Genomic DNA, 15,888 nt, shown 5'->3' on the forward strand with positions numbered 1-15,888 from the left:
AACTAAGACAGGAGTGCATATGTTCCATGGAATGTTATCCAGCCCAAAAGACGGATGTTCGGACACCTGCAGTAACAGGGAAGAACCTTGTGGAACTTGTGCTGAGCGAAAGAAGCCAGCCACAGAGAGACAAATACTGCGTGATTCCACTCACAGGAGGTGCCTAGGGTTGGCAAATGCGCGGACAGAGACAGAAAGTAGCTGTCGGTTGCCGGGGCGGGGGGAAGGGGCAATGGGAGTGTGTAAGGGGTAAGGAGTTCCCGTTTGAGACAAGAATGTTGTGGAGATGGAGGGCCGTGCTGGTTGCTCAACTGTGTAGATGTACAAAACGTCACTCAACTGTACACATCAGAATGGCTAAAATGGTGAATTTTGTTATGTATACCTTACCCCAATAAAAAAATGAAAAATGAGACATCCTAGATTCTTGGCCTGTGTTTCCTGGACACGAAGCTGCTTAGAGCTACACGTGGGTGGGAATATCACAAGATACAGATCATCATTGGGAGTGGCCTTTCCTGTCATCTCTGGGGGTGACCACATCTCTGCTGTTAAGACTGCTTTCCAAAATCCCTCTTCCGCTCAGTAGTCGGAGGGACTTGGGGATCCCTAGGTATACATTTCGTTTTCAAATCCACATTTCATATGTATATTTGTATTTTTTTTTGCATGATACATATGTACCATGTAACAGGAGAAGCACAGAAGCTGAGGGACCAGCTCCCAACTGGAGGTGGTCAGGGAGAACTGACTGGAGGAAGCACCATTGTTTTTTCTTTTTTTTTTTTTTAAGATTTTGTTTATTTATTTGACAGAGCAAGAGATCACAAGTAGGCAGAGAGGCAGGCAGAGAGTGAGGAGGAAGCAGGCTCCCTACCAACAGAGAGCCTGATGTGGGGCTCAATCCCAGGACCCTGAGATCATGACCTGAATGGAAGGCAGATGTTTAACCAACGGAGCCATCCAGGCGACCCTCAGGACGTGATTTAAAGAAAAAAACACATTTTGAGAGATACGCTAATGCCTGCAGTTCACTCTGAAATGGGTCCAAATAAGAAAATGGATTGGCAGATTGAGAGAGGGTTGGACAGACAGATCGATAGTAAGCAAAGACATGCACAAGAGAATGTCAAAGATAGCTGTGAGTATCAGACGATTAGGGGTCTGCGGCAGAGAATTCAACTTTTTGGTGTTTGGAGATTTTTCATAGTAAAGTAAATGACTCTGGGTTAAAAGGCCAGCTGACTTTTGGAGCTGGGGAATTAGGTGGGGAGGACAAACCAAGGGGCAGAAGTTAGGGTTCCAAGCTTGGCAGCGCCGTACATTCATGATGTAGACAAGCTCTTACACACAAGGACATGGTGCTCATTCAGGTGGTTGGTCGGGGCGCAGGGGCTCCTGAATCTGCTGACCCCGGGAGGGAGAGAAGTCACTGAACAGAGAGGGTGGCTGGCCTCCAGCCCAGGCCTGGCCCGGGAGGTGTCAGGTTCTTGATGGGGATCCGAGGGATGATGTTGGTTGGATTAGCCACGGGGAGAGGAGTAGGGCCGGTCTGGATGGTGTCCTCAAGTTTCATGATACAACCTCTGCAGAGGTTAAGGGTTTCTGGAAAAGCAAGAAGCCTAGCAAGACTGGGTCTGGCTCAGCAGATAGCAGAGAGCGACGGGCGCCCCTTCTTGAAGTCAAGCTGAAAAGACCAAGTCTACCTGTGGCCTTCAGGATACAACCTCCTATCAGAGCTTTGTCTTCCTCGGATGGGGGCTTCCTTAAGATGTCAGCTGAGGCGGGAGGCTGGTGAGCTGCAGTGCAATCACCCAGGGAGGCAGGCTGCCTGTTCTGGTCCCGAGAATAAGTCAAGGCCAAAGTGCTTCCTTTTAAGAAATACTTTATTCCACACATCTCCTGGTGGGTTCCCCCACCCACCCCTCCCAGGTAGCAGCTAGTCATCAACTTCTCTTTCCTCCCAAAGCCAAGAGAGCCTCTTGCACCTGGAAACGTTTCTTCAGGTCCCAAGGCAGCACAGAGGTCTGCTCCCTCCCCCGGTTGGCCTCCGGATGGGACAGCAGCTCATTCATCTTTCTCCCACTCCTCACTGCTGTCAGGACAATCTCCTTTGCCAGGGCTGTCATTGGCTGATGGCCCAACTGTATTTTTTCAACTCAGGTATCCTCAAGCATCCTGGCTTGTGGGGGCTTCCCTGAGCATCCTCGCCAGCCTCTGAACAGGTCCTCAGGGAAACTGCCCATCCTGACAGTAGGGGAGTGGCTGACTGCTTCCATCCCTGTCACCGGGGGAACCCAGGGACGGGGGCCAGAGGACAGCAGGTCTGATGTGGGGCAGCCTGTGAAGCCCAGAGCTGGAGGGCCTGTCACAGAGATCTCCCTGAGCAAATCAGTGTGGCCCCAGGGGCCACAGCTCCACCCCTTGGGGCCAGGTCCCTCCACCAACATCGAGGCACCAGGTGACAGAGTGACAGCAGAGGGCCTCTCCGGGAGGGGTAGTGTTGATCATAGCAGTGACACTCATGACCCACCTGTCCACCAGGATGTGTGCAGGGGGAAGGAAGGGGCCAGCGGGGGGCTAGGAGCCACAGGGAAGCTGGATGATTCTGCCCATTTACTGTCCCTCCCTCAAAAACAAAATCTCTGAGCATGGGCTACCAATGAGACATTCCTGGCCACTCACTAAGGGCCACTTGGGGAATAATAAACCATTTCATCTCTTAGAAAATCATTCAAATCCTTTTCCGGGTGACTCAACAGCATCTAAATAACATCATTACAAAAATAGGTTTGTTTTTTTTTTCTTCTTGTCTCTGCTCTTCTTTCCTTGGCCTAGTTACTCTGCTGAAATATAGAAGATGCTTCCATCATGAATTGGTCTCAGAGTAAAAAAAATAAAAGATTCCATGATCTGATACAAGAACTCCTGGATCCCACACGCCAGGCAGAAGGAAACCGGGGCATTTGGGTTCAGGCTGATTTGGTGACGCAGCAAAACGTGTTGTCTCAAGAGACATAGACCAAACTTCCCCGAAGCAGAGAGGAAGCTGTTTCTGTTTGGAAGGAGACACTCCTGAGACTTCTATTGAGACAGGAGTGAGTGGGAGGCCAGTAGCCCTGAAGAAATGTCCAGGATTTTTTTTTTTTTTTTAAGCAAACCCCTAAGGTCCTGATGAGGCCTGCGGTAGGCGGGTCAGCATGGTTTCTCTTGCCTTTGGTCCTGCAAGAGAGTGTGGTGGGCTGGGTTCAGGTGGAGGTTGGGCTGTCCATGGTGGACAAAAGGTGAATGACTTGTGCCCGCTCGGCTGGGCTGACGTGCTGGCTCATGTACACAATACAGTCCGCGGCTACTTCTGGATTGTCCTGTACCAGGCTGCGGGGGAGGGGAGAGAAGGGTTGGGGTCATTCCTGCCACTTAGGTCAGTGGGCCCTAGGGCAGTCCCCAGAATCCCTGTGCAGGGCCGTGTCATATTCCAGGGTGCATGACAACCCAGAGCTCCCAAATCTCTTCGTGCTGTGGTCACCATGGGGGTGACAGTCCCGTGTAGTGGGAGAGATGAGAACACCTCAGAGGACGGTGAAGCCCATGAGTCACTAGCTGTGGGACTTCCCCAGAACCTCAGTGTTGTTCCCCAAATGGTCCCACGGGATCACCTGCCCACCTCACAGGGGACCCTGCTGGAATGGGGTGAGCAAATCCCTGGGAAAGGCTGATACCAAATGGGAGGTAGCAGCCTAGCAGCCAGCAGTTAAGAATGTGGGTTCTCACAAATGAGCTCTAGTTGGGACACCTGGGGGACCTCAGTTGGTGAAGCTTCTGCCCTCGGCTCCAGCCATGATCCTGGGGTCCTGGGATCAAGTCTCCTTCCACAGCAGGGGGTATGCTTCTCCCTGTGCCCCTCCCCCTGCTCATGCTCTCTCTCAAATAAACAAATAAAATCTTAAAAATAGGAAATACAGAGTACTGTGAATTGTGTAAGCCTGATGATTCACAAACCTATGCCCTGGGGCAAATAATACATCATATATTAAAAAAAAAAAAAAAGGAAACACACACACACACAGCGCAACGGCTGTGACCTTGGACAAGTTACCCTATAGACTCCAGCAAGGAATGCAGCCACGAGCCCAAGGCCCAGGGACCATGCAGCTGTTCTGGAGTTGGGCAGCTGGAAGAAAACTGTGGTCCCCGCACTTGCCGATAAGTCCAAGGGATGGGCAAGGGGGTGATGTGGCCACTCACCCTCTGATGGCCTTGAGGACGGAGTCACGCTTTAGGCACTTGATGTTCTCGCGGATGGTGGAGTGCAGGCCGTCCCCCGCCTGCCAGTGCTGTTCCAGCCACCGTACCACCATCTGGTTGTTGTCCCACATGTAGGCCTGGGGGAGGGGGAGAGGCTGGCTCAGAGAGAGACCCCCACCGCCCAGCAGGCTAGCCTCTGCCCCCCCACCCCCCCATCTCCACCCCAGGCCCCAGGCCCACCTTGACGGCCCCCTCGGTCTCCACGAACCAGCGCCGCAGCATGGACTGGATGTGCACGTGGCTCAGCTCAGGGCTGGCCTGCAGGATCTCCTGCCTGATCTGGTCCTCCAGCAGGAGGCGGCGCAGGCGCCAATACAGAAAGGTGCGTGAGGTCTTCCATTCCAAGATGTCCTGTGGACAAGCCCCAGCCAGGCCTGAGCCCTCTGGGAGGGGATGCAGGGTGCCATCTGGGGCTAGGGCCTGCACGAGGCATGGCTCTCTGATCATTCCCATTTTGCAGACCAGGCAACTGAGGCTTTCAGGGGAGGCAGAGGCCCCTGCCCTGGGGAGGTGGCAGAGGCGAGAAGGCACCAGCAGCCAACACTGGTTCAGCAGAGGCAAGCAGAGCTTAGGCTGGGAGGGAGCACCCCAAACAGGGTAGTAGGCTGACTGTAGGATATCCTCTCAGGGACAGCGCGATGGGGTGGGGCTCGGGATCAGCAGTGCTGGGGGAGTGCAGGGCAGGACCAACCCGTCCCAACTGCAACCCTGGCAGTTGTGCGCGCGCGCGTGCGCACACACACACACACACACACACACATCAGACTGGTGGTTCCCAAACCTCGCTGCCTGTTAGAACTTCCTGGGGATTTGAAAGCACGCTGATGCCCAGCTCCCACCCCGCCTCCCCCAGACTCTGATTGAATTGGTCTGGAGAGCAACCAGGGCCCTGGGATTTTTTTCTTTTTCTTTTTTTTAATAGCTCCCCAGGAGATTCTAATGTGTGGCACTCCCGCCCAGATCGCCTCCTGTTTGGAAACCAAGCCACCGTGGGCTGGACCCCTCACACCCTGCCCCACAGCCACGGGCCCTTACAGCGAGGGCACCCTTCTCCAGCATGCAGATGGGCTTGTCGTGGAGGCTGGCGAACTGCACCGCCACCTGGTGATACATGGGCAGCAGCAGTTGCTCCCGGGCCTTCAGCTGGCCCTCCAGGTCCTTGCGGTCCTTGTCCGAGAGCCCTGGTGTTCCTGTGGGCAAGGGCACAAACCAGGCTTTGTGGCACGGGCCTTCACTGGAATTCCGATTGTACCCCCAAATCAAGTGGCTCTTGCCGTCTCAGACAGGCACTCACAATGGCAAGACAGCCTTGAGCACGCAACTGTGAAGATGCCCCCTTTTATCAGAAAGAACTATGCGCTTTGCATATTGCAAAAGACATAGAAGGGAAGATTATAAACAACTCTTGCCAATTTCACACCTTAGAAGAAACAGACAATTTCTTTGAGATAAATAAATTGGGGAAGCTCTACCAAGAAGAAATCAGATAACCTGAATAGTCCTGTGCCTAACAGAGAGGCATTTGTAGTTAGAAACCTCCCACCAAAGATTTAAAGAAATAATACCAATTCAAACTCGGGATATAGGAGAGAACCCTTCACAACTCATTCTAAGAGATCGGCATTACCCTGACACCAAACCAAAGAAATAAAACACACACACACACACACACACACACACACACACGGATAAACCTTCTACAGAACACAGCTACAAAGATATCACCATCCAGTATGGGCTTTTTTTTTTTTTAAGAGAGTGAGTGAGTGAATGAGCAGGGGAAGGAAGGGCGGAGGGAGAGGGACAGAGAGAATCTGAAGCAGGCTCCACAGCCAGCGTGGGGCCCAATATGGGAGTCAGTCTCACAACCTTGGTGTCAGAACCTGAGTCAGGGGCATTTGGGTGGCTCAATAGGTTAAGCCTCTGCCTTCGGCTCAGGTCATGATCTTGGGGTGCTGGGATCAAGCCCTGCATCGGGCTCTCTGCTCAGCAAGGAGCCTGCTTACCCCCTCTCTCTCTGCCTGCTTGTGATGTGTCTGTCAAATAAATAAATAAAATCTCTAAAAAAAGAAAAAGAAAGAACCTGAGCCAAAATCAAGAGTCAGACGATGAACTGACTGAGCCACCCAGGTGCCCCCAATATGGACTTTTAAACAGAATTACACCTAAGGTTACAGGAGAAACAAAGCTATCATTCAAACAAAACTGGTAAAATATTTTGTCTGATGGACAATTCTAAAAGGACATCTTGTTGTGAAAATGCTTATCTTCTTCGCTGGTCCCAAATACTTCCATTTTTTATATTTTGGGTGTGTTGAGAAATAAAAACACTAAGGCATTACACATAATTTTTTAACGTTAGAGGGGTTGAGTTTGCTACACTGATCACTGAAAACATCTCACCATGTTTGTGGCTGTGTTTTGGCACGTTTCACTTTGTTTTCACCGTGCTAGAAGGCCCCGGTAGCGGAGCGGGCGGGCCCCTCTTGCCCTCTGAGAGATGAGGCACTTCTAACCCTCTCACCTAGCTGTTCCACGAGCTTCTTGTAAGCTGGGTCAATCCTTCTCATGGTCTTGATCAGATCTTTCTTTCTGTACTTAATCTCCACCGTTCCCTCTGGCTCCAGAATATTCGCCCTGAGAAAAGAAGAGGGAGGGGCGGAAGTGTAGGCAGTGTTCCCCCGACAAGCAATGGCCAGAAGACATGGGGTCGAAGCAGGAGAGCCAGGAAACCTGCGTGTGACCTCTTAGCTCTTTCACAGACTCACTCTGTGACTTGTGCACGTCAGAGGGGACTCTCCCGTCATCTGCTTCTACAGCCATAAAATGAGGGCCTGAGCCTACATTTTAAAATCAAGTTTTCTGAGCTCTGAAAGGCCCTTTCAGCTCTGTAAGCATATGGTTTTCTCCAGAACGGCCTAGCTCTCCTGCTCTTCAGTCTCTCCTAATGTCTGTTCTCTTCAGGCCACAGTACTGTTTCTGATCTCCTTTAGAGTTCACGGAGTCACAATGCATGGTTCAGTGGGAGCTGGCCTCCCGTTTCAAGCCTCTCACTCACACTTCAGACTGCCCCCTCCCCCATCCTTTGATAGCTTGGAAGCCCTGAGGAATACTCCATGGAGCTTTGAGCTTCCTGGTGGCCAGAGTGAGAAGTTCATGATCACTCCACTGGAGGCTGCTTGTGTCCCAAGCCCTCCTGGAGGCCTGGAGCCTCAACAGTTGAGTGATGGAGCCTCAACAATACCCCATGAGGGTCTCGGTGCACTGAAGGCAGGACAGGTTTGCCTCATTTGCACATCACGATGTCTGCCATAATGCCTGGCACATAGCAGGTACCCAGTAAGTCTTCACAATAAACGCTTCACCAACTGACCCACCCAGGCGCCCCTCTACTGAAAAAATCTACTTGTGCACTGGATGCTAGCTTCAGTTTGCTAAAGCTGGATGCTCTCCATCCTTCAGAAAGTCAGAATGCCAGGCACCTGGGTGGCTCAGTTGGTTAAGCGTCTGTCTTCTGCTCAGGTCCTGGGATGGAGCCCCACAACAGGCTCCCTGCTCAGTGGGGAGTCTGCTCTCCCTCTCCTTTTGCTGCTCCCCCCTACTCATGCTCTCTCTCTCTCTCAAATAAATAAATAAATAAACCCTTAAAAAAAAAAAAAAAAGGATCTCAATGCCCTGGTAATCCCTGGCCAGCGACTCAAAGGTGACAACAGCATCTGAGGACGAGGGCTGAGAATAAGCAATCTGACTCAGCCAGATTGAGGGAGACACACCCACCTGCTTTCCTTGTCTGCGTACAATTCTATGCACAGGGGGTTGATGGAGGAGTCCATGACCACCCAGGAGCCTCCCCGGAGCTCTGCGTTGGGTGGGATATAGGACAGGATGGGCTGTTTATACTGCCTGAGGCTGTCCACGATGTAGGCTCCGAACTTGAGCATCTGGTCGTACATGTCTGCCAAGCAAAGCAGTCACCTGGTGAGGAGGCCTCCAGCCCTAGCACCTATCCACGTGCCAAGCCCGTAGCCCTCATCATCCTGGGGATCCCAAGAAAGTGTGATCAGCCAAGATGCTTGGAGGCACCACGGAAAGATCTCTGGGCTGGGAGTCAGGAGTGGGCCCAGGTACAGAGGACACCCTGACCACACATGTGACCTTGGACATGTCACTCTCCCTGCCTGGGCCTCAGTGTCCCCATCTGTAAATAGGAGGCATAGGGCCATCCCAAAGATTCCTTCCAGCTCTGACTCTGGGATGCCCTCACCAATGCCTGGCCCCCTGCCCAGCAATAACAGGTCCTTGCCTCCTGCCCACACATAGCGTGGCCCTTATTTTCCACCAAGTACCAGGCACCTTACGTGGTTACAGTGCACCGTACAATCAGCCATCGTCACACCGAGAGCTGACACCATATGCCAGTGATCAACTCATCAAATAGCCCCCTCGGGCCTCTCGGGTTGGTCTTAGCCTCTTCACAGGAGGAAAATTGCCAGAGCTGCCCTCCTGGCCCTGCCCCTCACAGTGTGACCTCCGGAAAGTCACACGGGGAACCCTCATGTCCTCATCTGTAAAATGAGAAGATGTGACCTGAACTGGTCCCGTGTTCAGGACCTCAGCTAAGAGGATGACGAAGCCATACAGAGGAGAACCATAGCACTACATTGATGGGGCCTCCCTCTCCTGGGTGCTGACTCCGCTGCTTTGGGACACCCAGAGGAGAGACAGCTGTACCTTTCATGCCACCGGAGAACCCCCTCCAGTTGGCAAAGATTATCAGGGGCAACTTCTCTCGGTTAAAATCCTTGATGGCCTGGGCTGTCTTGTAGGCCGAGTCTGGGAGCCACACCTGGCCCACCTGCTGGATTATCTGAAACACGGAGTGGCCTGGATCAGACTCCTCTCTGTGAGAGTGGCAAGGGGACACGGGGACAGTCATCTGAGCCCCACCCTAGAGGACAGGCAATCTGGTCTGTGTTGGCACCTGCCTCAGAACCAGGGCTCACAGGGAGGGCCCAAAGCTAGTCTGTGAGGGGCTGTGCTTGCCTCCATGGGCTATAGGTTCCTTTTGGCTCATTTCAGGCTCAAAGGGTAGCTAGTCCCGACTACACTGAGTCCTGGGTCCCGCCCCCTGCCTTCTGAGCTCCTCCTAGCATGTGTCGCGGCCCACCCTAGAAACAGTGACAAGGATGGAGGCAGAAGGCAGGGAGGATTCCCAGGGACCTGTCACCCTCTAAAGAAGAAGAAACACCATGTGGGGCATTTATGCATCCCTCAGAAACCGTGCTGGAGAAATGGGACCCCAGGGCCAAGGACTCACCCCAGGCTCCAGCATGTGACCACCCAGGACCTGCTCTTTGTTGGTGAAGCCAGCAGGAACAGCAGTCCCAAGCTCCCAGACCCCTCACCTTCGCCTCCGAATCCAGGTTGGCAGGGTCCGCAGGAATCACCACCTCCACGGTCCGCGTCTCCACGGCGATCACTCCAACAGGGATACCCCCCAGCCTGCGAGGCCCGGCGTGGGTCAGCCAGGCTGGGTCAGCCAGGCCACACCCCCCGTGGACTCAGGGTACATGGGTCCTCTAGGCCTTGGGGGACATCCTATAGGCATCCTGGGTATACGGTGCTCATGGTGGGGAGGGGCAGGCAGAAGACAGCGCTCTTTTCACTCGAGTGGGGCATTCTCTTGGAAGCACTTCTTTGGAAGTTTCCAAAGCAGTTAGAGCCTCCTAACAAGCTGGTGGGCTGGAAAGGGGCTGTTGGCGCCCCTCTTGGGGGCTCCAGTCATGGTGGTGACAGGGACGGCCAGGCCACTGCAGGGACAGGAGCAGCGCTGTCCACTAGAACTTTCTGCGATGTTGGCACGTTCTCAGTCTTGTGCCATCCAGGACAGCAGCTGAGAGGAGCTACTTCCTGAGCACTTGAGGCATGGCGAGTGTAACAGAGGAAGGGGGTTCTCTTTCAACTCAGCTAGGTTTACCCGGTCACCCGTAGCCAGCAGCTACCACGCAAGACAGGGTGGGTCTAGGCACAGACCCATTTGGAAGAGTGGAGGGATGCCGAGCCTGCAAGAGCTTCTGCTCAGGGGGCATTCTGTGACATCAGTAACCGTCACTGCAAGCTCCCAGCCGGCCCTGTGCCGGGTGCGACCCTGGGTTACTCTTGTTTATGCTCTCAGGGACCGTGGGGAGGGTAAGTCTTTCAAAAAAGGAAGGGTCTCCAGGCGGAAGGGGGAAAAGATCTCATTTGTGGTTTTAAAAAAGTGTTTTTAAAATAAAACACTTATGGAAAAGTGACCAGCTGTAATGCTTGGCTTCATGGTTAGTATTTTAATACGTATTTATTGCCTGGAGAGAAACAACAGCAACAATAAAGACAGTACTGGCAGCCCCTACCACTTATGGAGCATTTGTGATTGATTTTTTTTTTTTATTAAGTAGGTTCCATGCCTGGCATGGAGCCCAATGTGGGCCTTGAACCTGCGACCCCGAGATCGAGACCTGAGTGGAGATCAAGAGCTGGCTGCTTCACTGACTGAGCCTCCCAGGCGCCCGCATTTATGATGTTATAAGTGCTTAACATTCATCATCAAAACAGTCCTCCCTTGTGGTTTAGTAGGATTATCAACCCCACTCTGCAGAGGAGGACATGGAGGCCCAGAGAGGGTGAGTGACACAGCCGGGCTTGGCCTCAGGTCAGACTCCGGAGTTGGAACCCGTAGCAATGACATCGTGCCAGGAATCTGAACAGTAATTATAAGGACACTGCTTTGGGCTCTGTGTAGGAAGGATCTTGCTGGGAGCAGGATATATCTGAAAAGAGGAGGACTACACTGCTGAGGAGTGAGATGCTCAGCTCTGGGAGCATTCAAGCATTTAAGCCATCCACCAGCTGTGTGTAGACGAGGGGGTTTCTGACCCTGGCCCTTCTGAAAGGAAATTCCTAGTTTGGCGTATGTGTGCTGTTTTCTGGCGGGAGCACCCAGAGCTGTCTTCTAATTCCCCGAGGGGCCCATGGCCCCTGTGGCTATGGATCCCTGCCCCAGGGACAGACACTAGGGGCCAGGGTGCTGGCCGCCAGCAACAAGCTAGCTGAGAGGTCTGCTAAGGCCCCAGAAAAATCCAGACTTTATGAAGAAGTTCATCATCCAGAAAACAATCCCCCAGGTTGGTTTTTCTTTGAGAAAATCCTGATGCCAAAGCAAAATGCTCTTGGGGGTCACCTGAGAGGAAAGGGCCTCTGGTCTAGTGCCTGGGGGTCCCAATGTCTGGGGAGGCTAGCTGAGTGCAGCCTGCCCCGTCTTCAAGGTTACCTTGCTCGTCCTGTTACCACAGTCTGGGCCCAAGGTGCCATGATTTCCTTGAAACTGCCATGGTCGAAGAATCCACTCTGCCAGGATCCCTTCAGAGCTGCAGACAGGAGGACAGAAGCCCAGGCCAAGGGGTGGGGTTGATGAGGGTCCTTAGGGTCTGCCTGGTGGGCCAGATAACCTGGCATTGACGGCCCAAACACCTGCTTCTCCAGAAAACCATACAGATCCCAATCCCGTTAAAAAACAAAACAAAACAACAACCAAAAAAATCCCCCCAAAAAACAGGGCTGCAGAAAATACTCTAAGGCAGGAATTCAGCAGCTCCTGTCAATGCCAAACACATGGAGATCCTAATCCTAAGGGTCAGCCCAAGATGCAAATAGAGTTGATGGGACACCTTCAAAAGGTGGGATTTGGGAAAGGGACCACGTGCCCCGAAAACCTCATATGCTGGCTGCAGCCTCACAACATTTAACATGGAGGCAGGGCGCATCGTCAACTTCTAAAAGGAAGCGATAATGAGACAGAGAGAGAGATGGAGAGAGACAGAGAAGAGAAGAGGGGGGAGGAGGGAGGATACGATGACGTCTGCTGCCACCATCCCTGGACAGGGAGCAGTGCTGTGTCCATCATGGGGTTCGGAGCCAGGTAACAGGAGGGCCAAAGCTGCCAGGGAGGAAAGCTGGGGGCCCGAACCCCAAGCAGCCTGGCCCCAGAGTCTGCTTGGGGGCTGGCCTGACCAGACGGAGAAAACGATCAGAAACAAGTTGGATATTTTATAATCAACTTAAAGCCACACCCCTCGGTGCTCACAGGTGAGAAAACACAAGAGAAACCCGAGAGGGGCACGCAAGCCGAGGGGCGCCCTGCGCCTCTGTGCCCCATGCTGCCCCCCCCGGGGGGGGCGCCCTCCTGCGCCACACAGCTGGACAGCCACTTTCTAAAGGTGGCAGCATCTGAAATTCTAGACTGGGGGATTAGGGGGATGGGGGTAGCTCAGCTTTCCTGCTCTGTTCTGGATGCTCAGAATGTAACCATACACCTCCCAGAGACAAACCGGCCCCTCTCAGGGGGAGGGAGGGACGGAGAGAATGTGTGTGCACGCACATCTCTACGTGTATGAGTGTGCAGAAGAGGCTGGGTCGTCTGTTCCGGGTGAACCCTTGGAGGGCTACATCTGTAAGGTGGAGCCAAACAGAGAGACGGAAAGAAAAACGGAGAGAGGGGGTAGTCATCTCTGGGGACACTGATGTCTGCATTTTCCACCTCTGTAACCACGGGACAGTTTCGGGAGGGAGACCATGACCTGTGTCACGCTTCCCCTCCATGGACCAGCCCCAGAAACCAGAGGCTGCTTCTTGGTTAACAGCTCAGGAGAAGCATAGAGGAGAAAATCCCCATCCCTCCACGCCTTCTACATTTGATCTCGGGTGTACCCCTCTGGGACACGGGGCTAAGGATCCATGCTTCTGAGTGTTCCTTTGTCCCGCGTGCAGAAAAGAAACCCAAGAGCCAGGCCCCAGGCAAAGAGCTTTAGAACTTACTTGGGTGAGGCTTTCCTGCAAGCAGCCACCGGGGGTCATACGGAGCCTTGGTCGGGTAGTACCCAACTTCTCGGTCAATGGGGTCCGTGGGTGTGATGATGGGGACTGGGCTGTGATTATCCTATAAAAGAAAACCAACTCAGTCTCCTTGTGCTCCCCAGTAATGCCTGCGATCTGCTTCTCCCCTCTGACCATGATCACGTCTGGTTAGGCAGGACAGCCCAGTCCGGACAAGCCAGTCATCACCAGTTTGAGTAGCATTTGGTGCCGGGCTCTCCACATCCCTGCTCTGAATCATTGGGGCAATACCCCAGGGTAGGTACTCCTGTGATTCTCATTTCACAGATGAGGAAACAAGACGCTTGGAAAGAGTAAGAGACTGGCCCAAGGTCTTGCTGCTAGGGAGGAGGAAGCCAGGAATCAAATCCAGCCTGGCTGCAAAGCTCCAGGATTCTTTATTGGTCAGAGTTACCCCTTTCCAAAGCCACCCTTACAAAGGTATGAGCACATCAGGCTCTGTGCTCAATGGGAGCCTGCTTCTTCCTCTCCCTCTGCCTGCCATTTCCCCTGTGCTCTCTCTGTCAAATAAATAAATAAATCTTTAAAAAAAAGAAAAAAAAAGAGCAAAGAACAGTGAGTACAGAGCTGGGAAGAGAGGAAGGAGTAAAGAAAAATGAACCGCAGCCACATGGCAGAGCTCCTTGTTCCCCAAACTCCCACGCTACCCAGCCGGGGGAGCTGATTCCAGAGTCTCCAGATACAACGCTGCAGAGGGTATACTGCACCTTTGGCATATAGGACAGCCACTCCAGGATGGTGTACACGCCCTCGAAGTCGTCCGGCACAGTGGTGTGGGAGACGCCGTTGTAATGCATGATCTGCACGCCGCCCAGCTGATTGTTGGAGGTGTACACCTCTCGGCCCAGGACCTGCTTCCACAGGGTGCACTTAGCAAGCCCGGCCCATACCCCACCCTCTCCAGGCTCGGGCCTCTTCCATCTGTTTGGAAATCAACTCCCTCCAGGATCCTCAAACTGCACATGGCAGTGACCTGGGAGCTCTCAAAAATCCTGCCACCCGGGCTGCACCCAGAACCACTGCAGCAGAATCTTCGGGGTTGGGAGGCAGCATCAGTATTTTCCTTCGGTTTCTAGGTGATTCCAACATGCAACCCAATTTGAGAACAAGTGAGCCCACTGATGACTTGGGTCTTCTCACAAATCGAAACCCTACTCCACGTTTCTGATTCGGCATGTCGGCACTGAGGCCCGAGAATCTGCTTTCCTAATGGGCTCCCGGGGGGGAGCTGCTGCTGTGGCAGGTCTGGGAACCAGACTTTGAGAACTTCAGTGGGATTCTATCAGACATTATGTTACAAAGGCTTTACAGCCACTTGGGGTATGTTTTAATACAGTGAGAACAGCAGAATACCAAACTCCACATTCACCAGGAGTCAGGCAGACAGAAGACAAGAAGGAAAGACACTAAAATTTTAATAGGAGCAAAATTACCTTTGGGGGGGGCAGAGTGTCTCTTTCCAGTTTTCTATAAGATGTAATGCCACATTAATAATTTTTAAATATTTAAATGGCAGTACACAAGACAGTTCTACCACAAGAGCCTAGTATTTCTTTTTTTAAATTTTTTTTTTTTGGCTCATGGCGCCCTGGTGGCTCAGTGGGTTAAGTGTTTGCCTTTGGCTCAGAACATGATCTCAGGGCTCCCTCTCTCTCAAACAAATAAAATCTTTAAAAAACAAAATAAAGTGAAAAGTTTTTTTTGGCTCAGGAGAGACCAAGACAAGTGCAAACTGGAAAAAGAGTTATACATCAGTAGGAAGGACACTGGTTTCATGCTGAGAAAAAGCCTCCATCAGGAGACAGTGGAAAGGTTACAAGTGAGTCCCCGTCCCCCACAGCCACCACCCCCTGTTCCTGCCCCACCCACTCACCTTGTTTAGCGCGCTGGCTCCCGTCAGGATGATGTGAGAGTTTTCCACCTGGATGACTCGCTGGCCCAGCCTCACCAAGTAGGCCCCAATCCCCACAGCTCGGCAGGTCACCTGTGGAGACGGAGATGGGGCCCTGCTAAATTCCCAAGGCAGGCATGCCCCACTCCCCATGGCTGGGGTGGGGGGAGGACAGGCCAGGAACCCACCAGGCACACATGGAAGCTACAGCTTGGCCACCTGGTCACCTGACTGGTGACCAAACAGCATGGGCACAAGCCAGTTCTTCAGGCTCACCTGACCCTGGCTTCCGGAAGGAATATGGTTAACAAAGAAGAGTGTGGTGAGGCCAGATAGCAGACATGGAATGTTCTGGTTCTTGCTTCATCCAAGGCCTAGCTCTTATGGTTTGTTTCCTCTCCCCCCGTTTTTCCCCTTTCCATATGTTCATCCGTTTTCTTTCTTAAATTATAGATGATTGAGATCATATGGTAATTGTCTTTCTCTGACTTATTTCACTTAGCATAATACACTCTAGCTCCACCCATGCATTTGCAAATGGCAAGATTTGGACAGCTGAGCAATAATCCATTGTATAAATATACCACCTCTTCTTTATCCACTCATCAGGCAGTGGACACTGGGGCTCTTTCCACAGTTTGGCTATTGTGGACATTGCTGCTATAAACATTGGGATGCATGTGCCCCTTCAAATCTGTATTTTTGTCTCCTTTGGGTAAATATCTAGTAGTGTGATTGTTGGGTCACAAGGGTAGCTAAGC

General features: G+C 52.5%; 1 protein-coding gene across 4 annotated transcripts in view; it reads right to left on the reverse strand.

The window, feature by feature from the left end:
• Positions 1-1,868: 1,868 nt before the first annotated feature.
• ACACB (acetyl-CoA carboxylase beta) overlaps positions 1,869-15,888 on the reverse strand; it is a 122,772-nt gene continuing 108,752 nt past the window's right edge. For all 4 annotated transcript variants that reach the window (XM_082700081.1, XM_082700082.1, XM_082700083.1 and 1 more), the window contains 12 exons: positions 15,110-15,220; positions 13,944-14,087; positions 13,159-13,279; positions 11,615-11,711; positions 9,711-9,807; positions 9,037-9,172; positions 8,083-8,260; positions 6,830-6,942; positions 5,341-5,495; positions 4,486-4,656; positions 4,246-4,382; positions 1,869-3,375 (listed from right to left, as the gene is read on the reverse strand). In XM_082700081.1, coding sequence (XP_082556207.1) covers positions 3,249-3,375; positions 4,246-4,382; positions 4,486-4,656; positions 5,341-5,495; positions 6,830-6,942; positions 8,083-8,260; positions 9,037-9,172; positions 9,711-9,807; positions 11,615-11,711; positions 13,159-13,279; positions 13,944-14,087; positions 15,110-15,220 — 1,587 coding nt within the window. In that variant the 3' untranslated portion in view covers positions 1,869-3,248. The remainder of the gene's footprint in view (positions 3,376-4,245; positions 4,383-4,485; positions 4,657-5,340; positions 5,496-6,829; positions 6,943-8,082; positions 8,261-9,036; positions 9,173-9,710; positions 9,808-11,614; positions 11,712-13,158; positions 13,280-13,943; positions 14,088-15,109; positions 15,221-15,888) is intronic.

The sequence above is a fragment of the Mustela nivalis genome, assembly GCF_964662115.1.
Source record: "Mustela nivalis genome assembly, chromosome: 14".
NCBI classification, from domain to species: Eukaryota; Metazoa; Chordata; class Mammalia; order Carnivora; family Mustelidae; genus Mustela; species Mustela nivalis.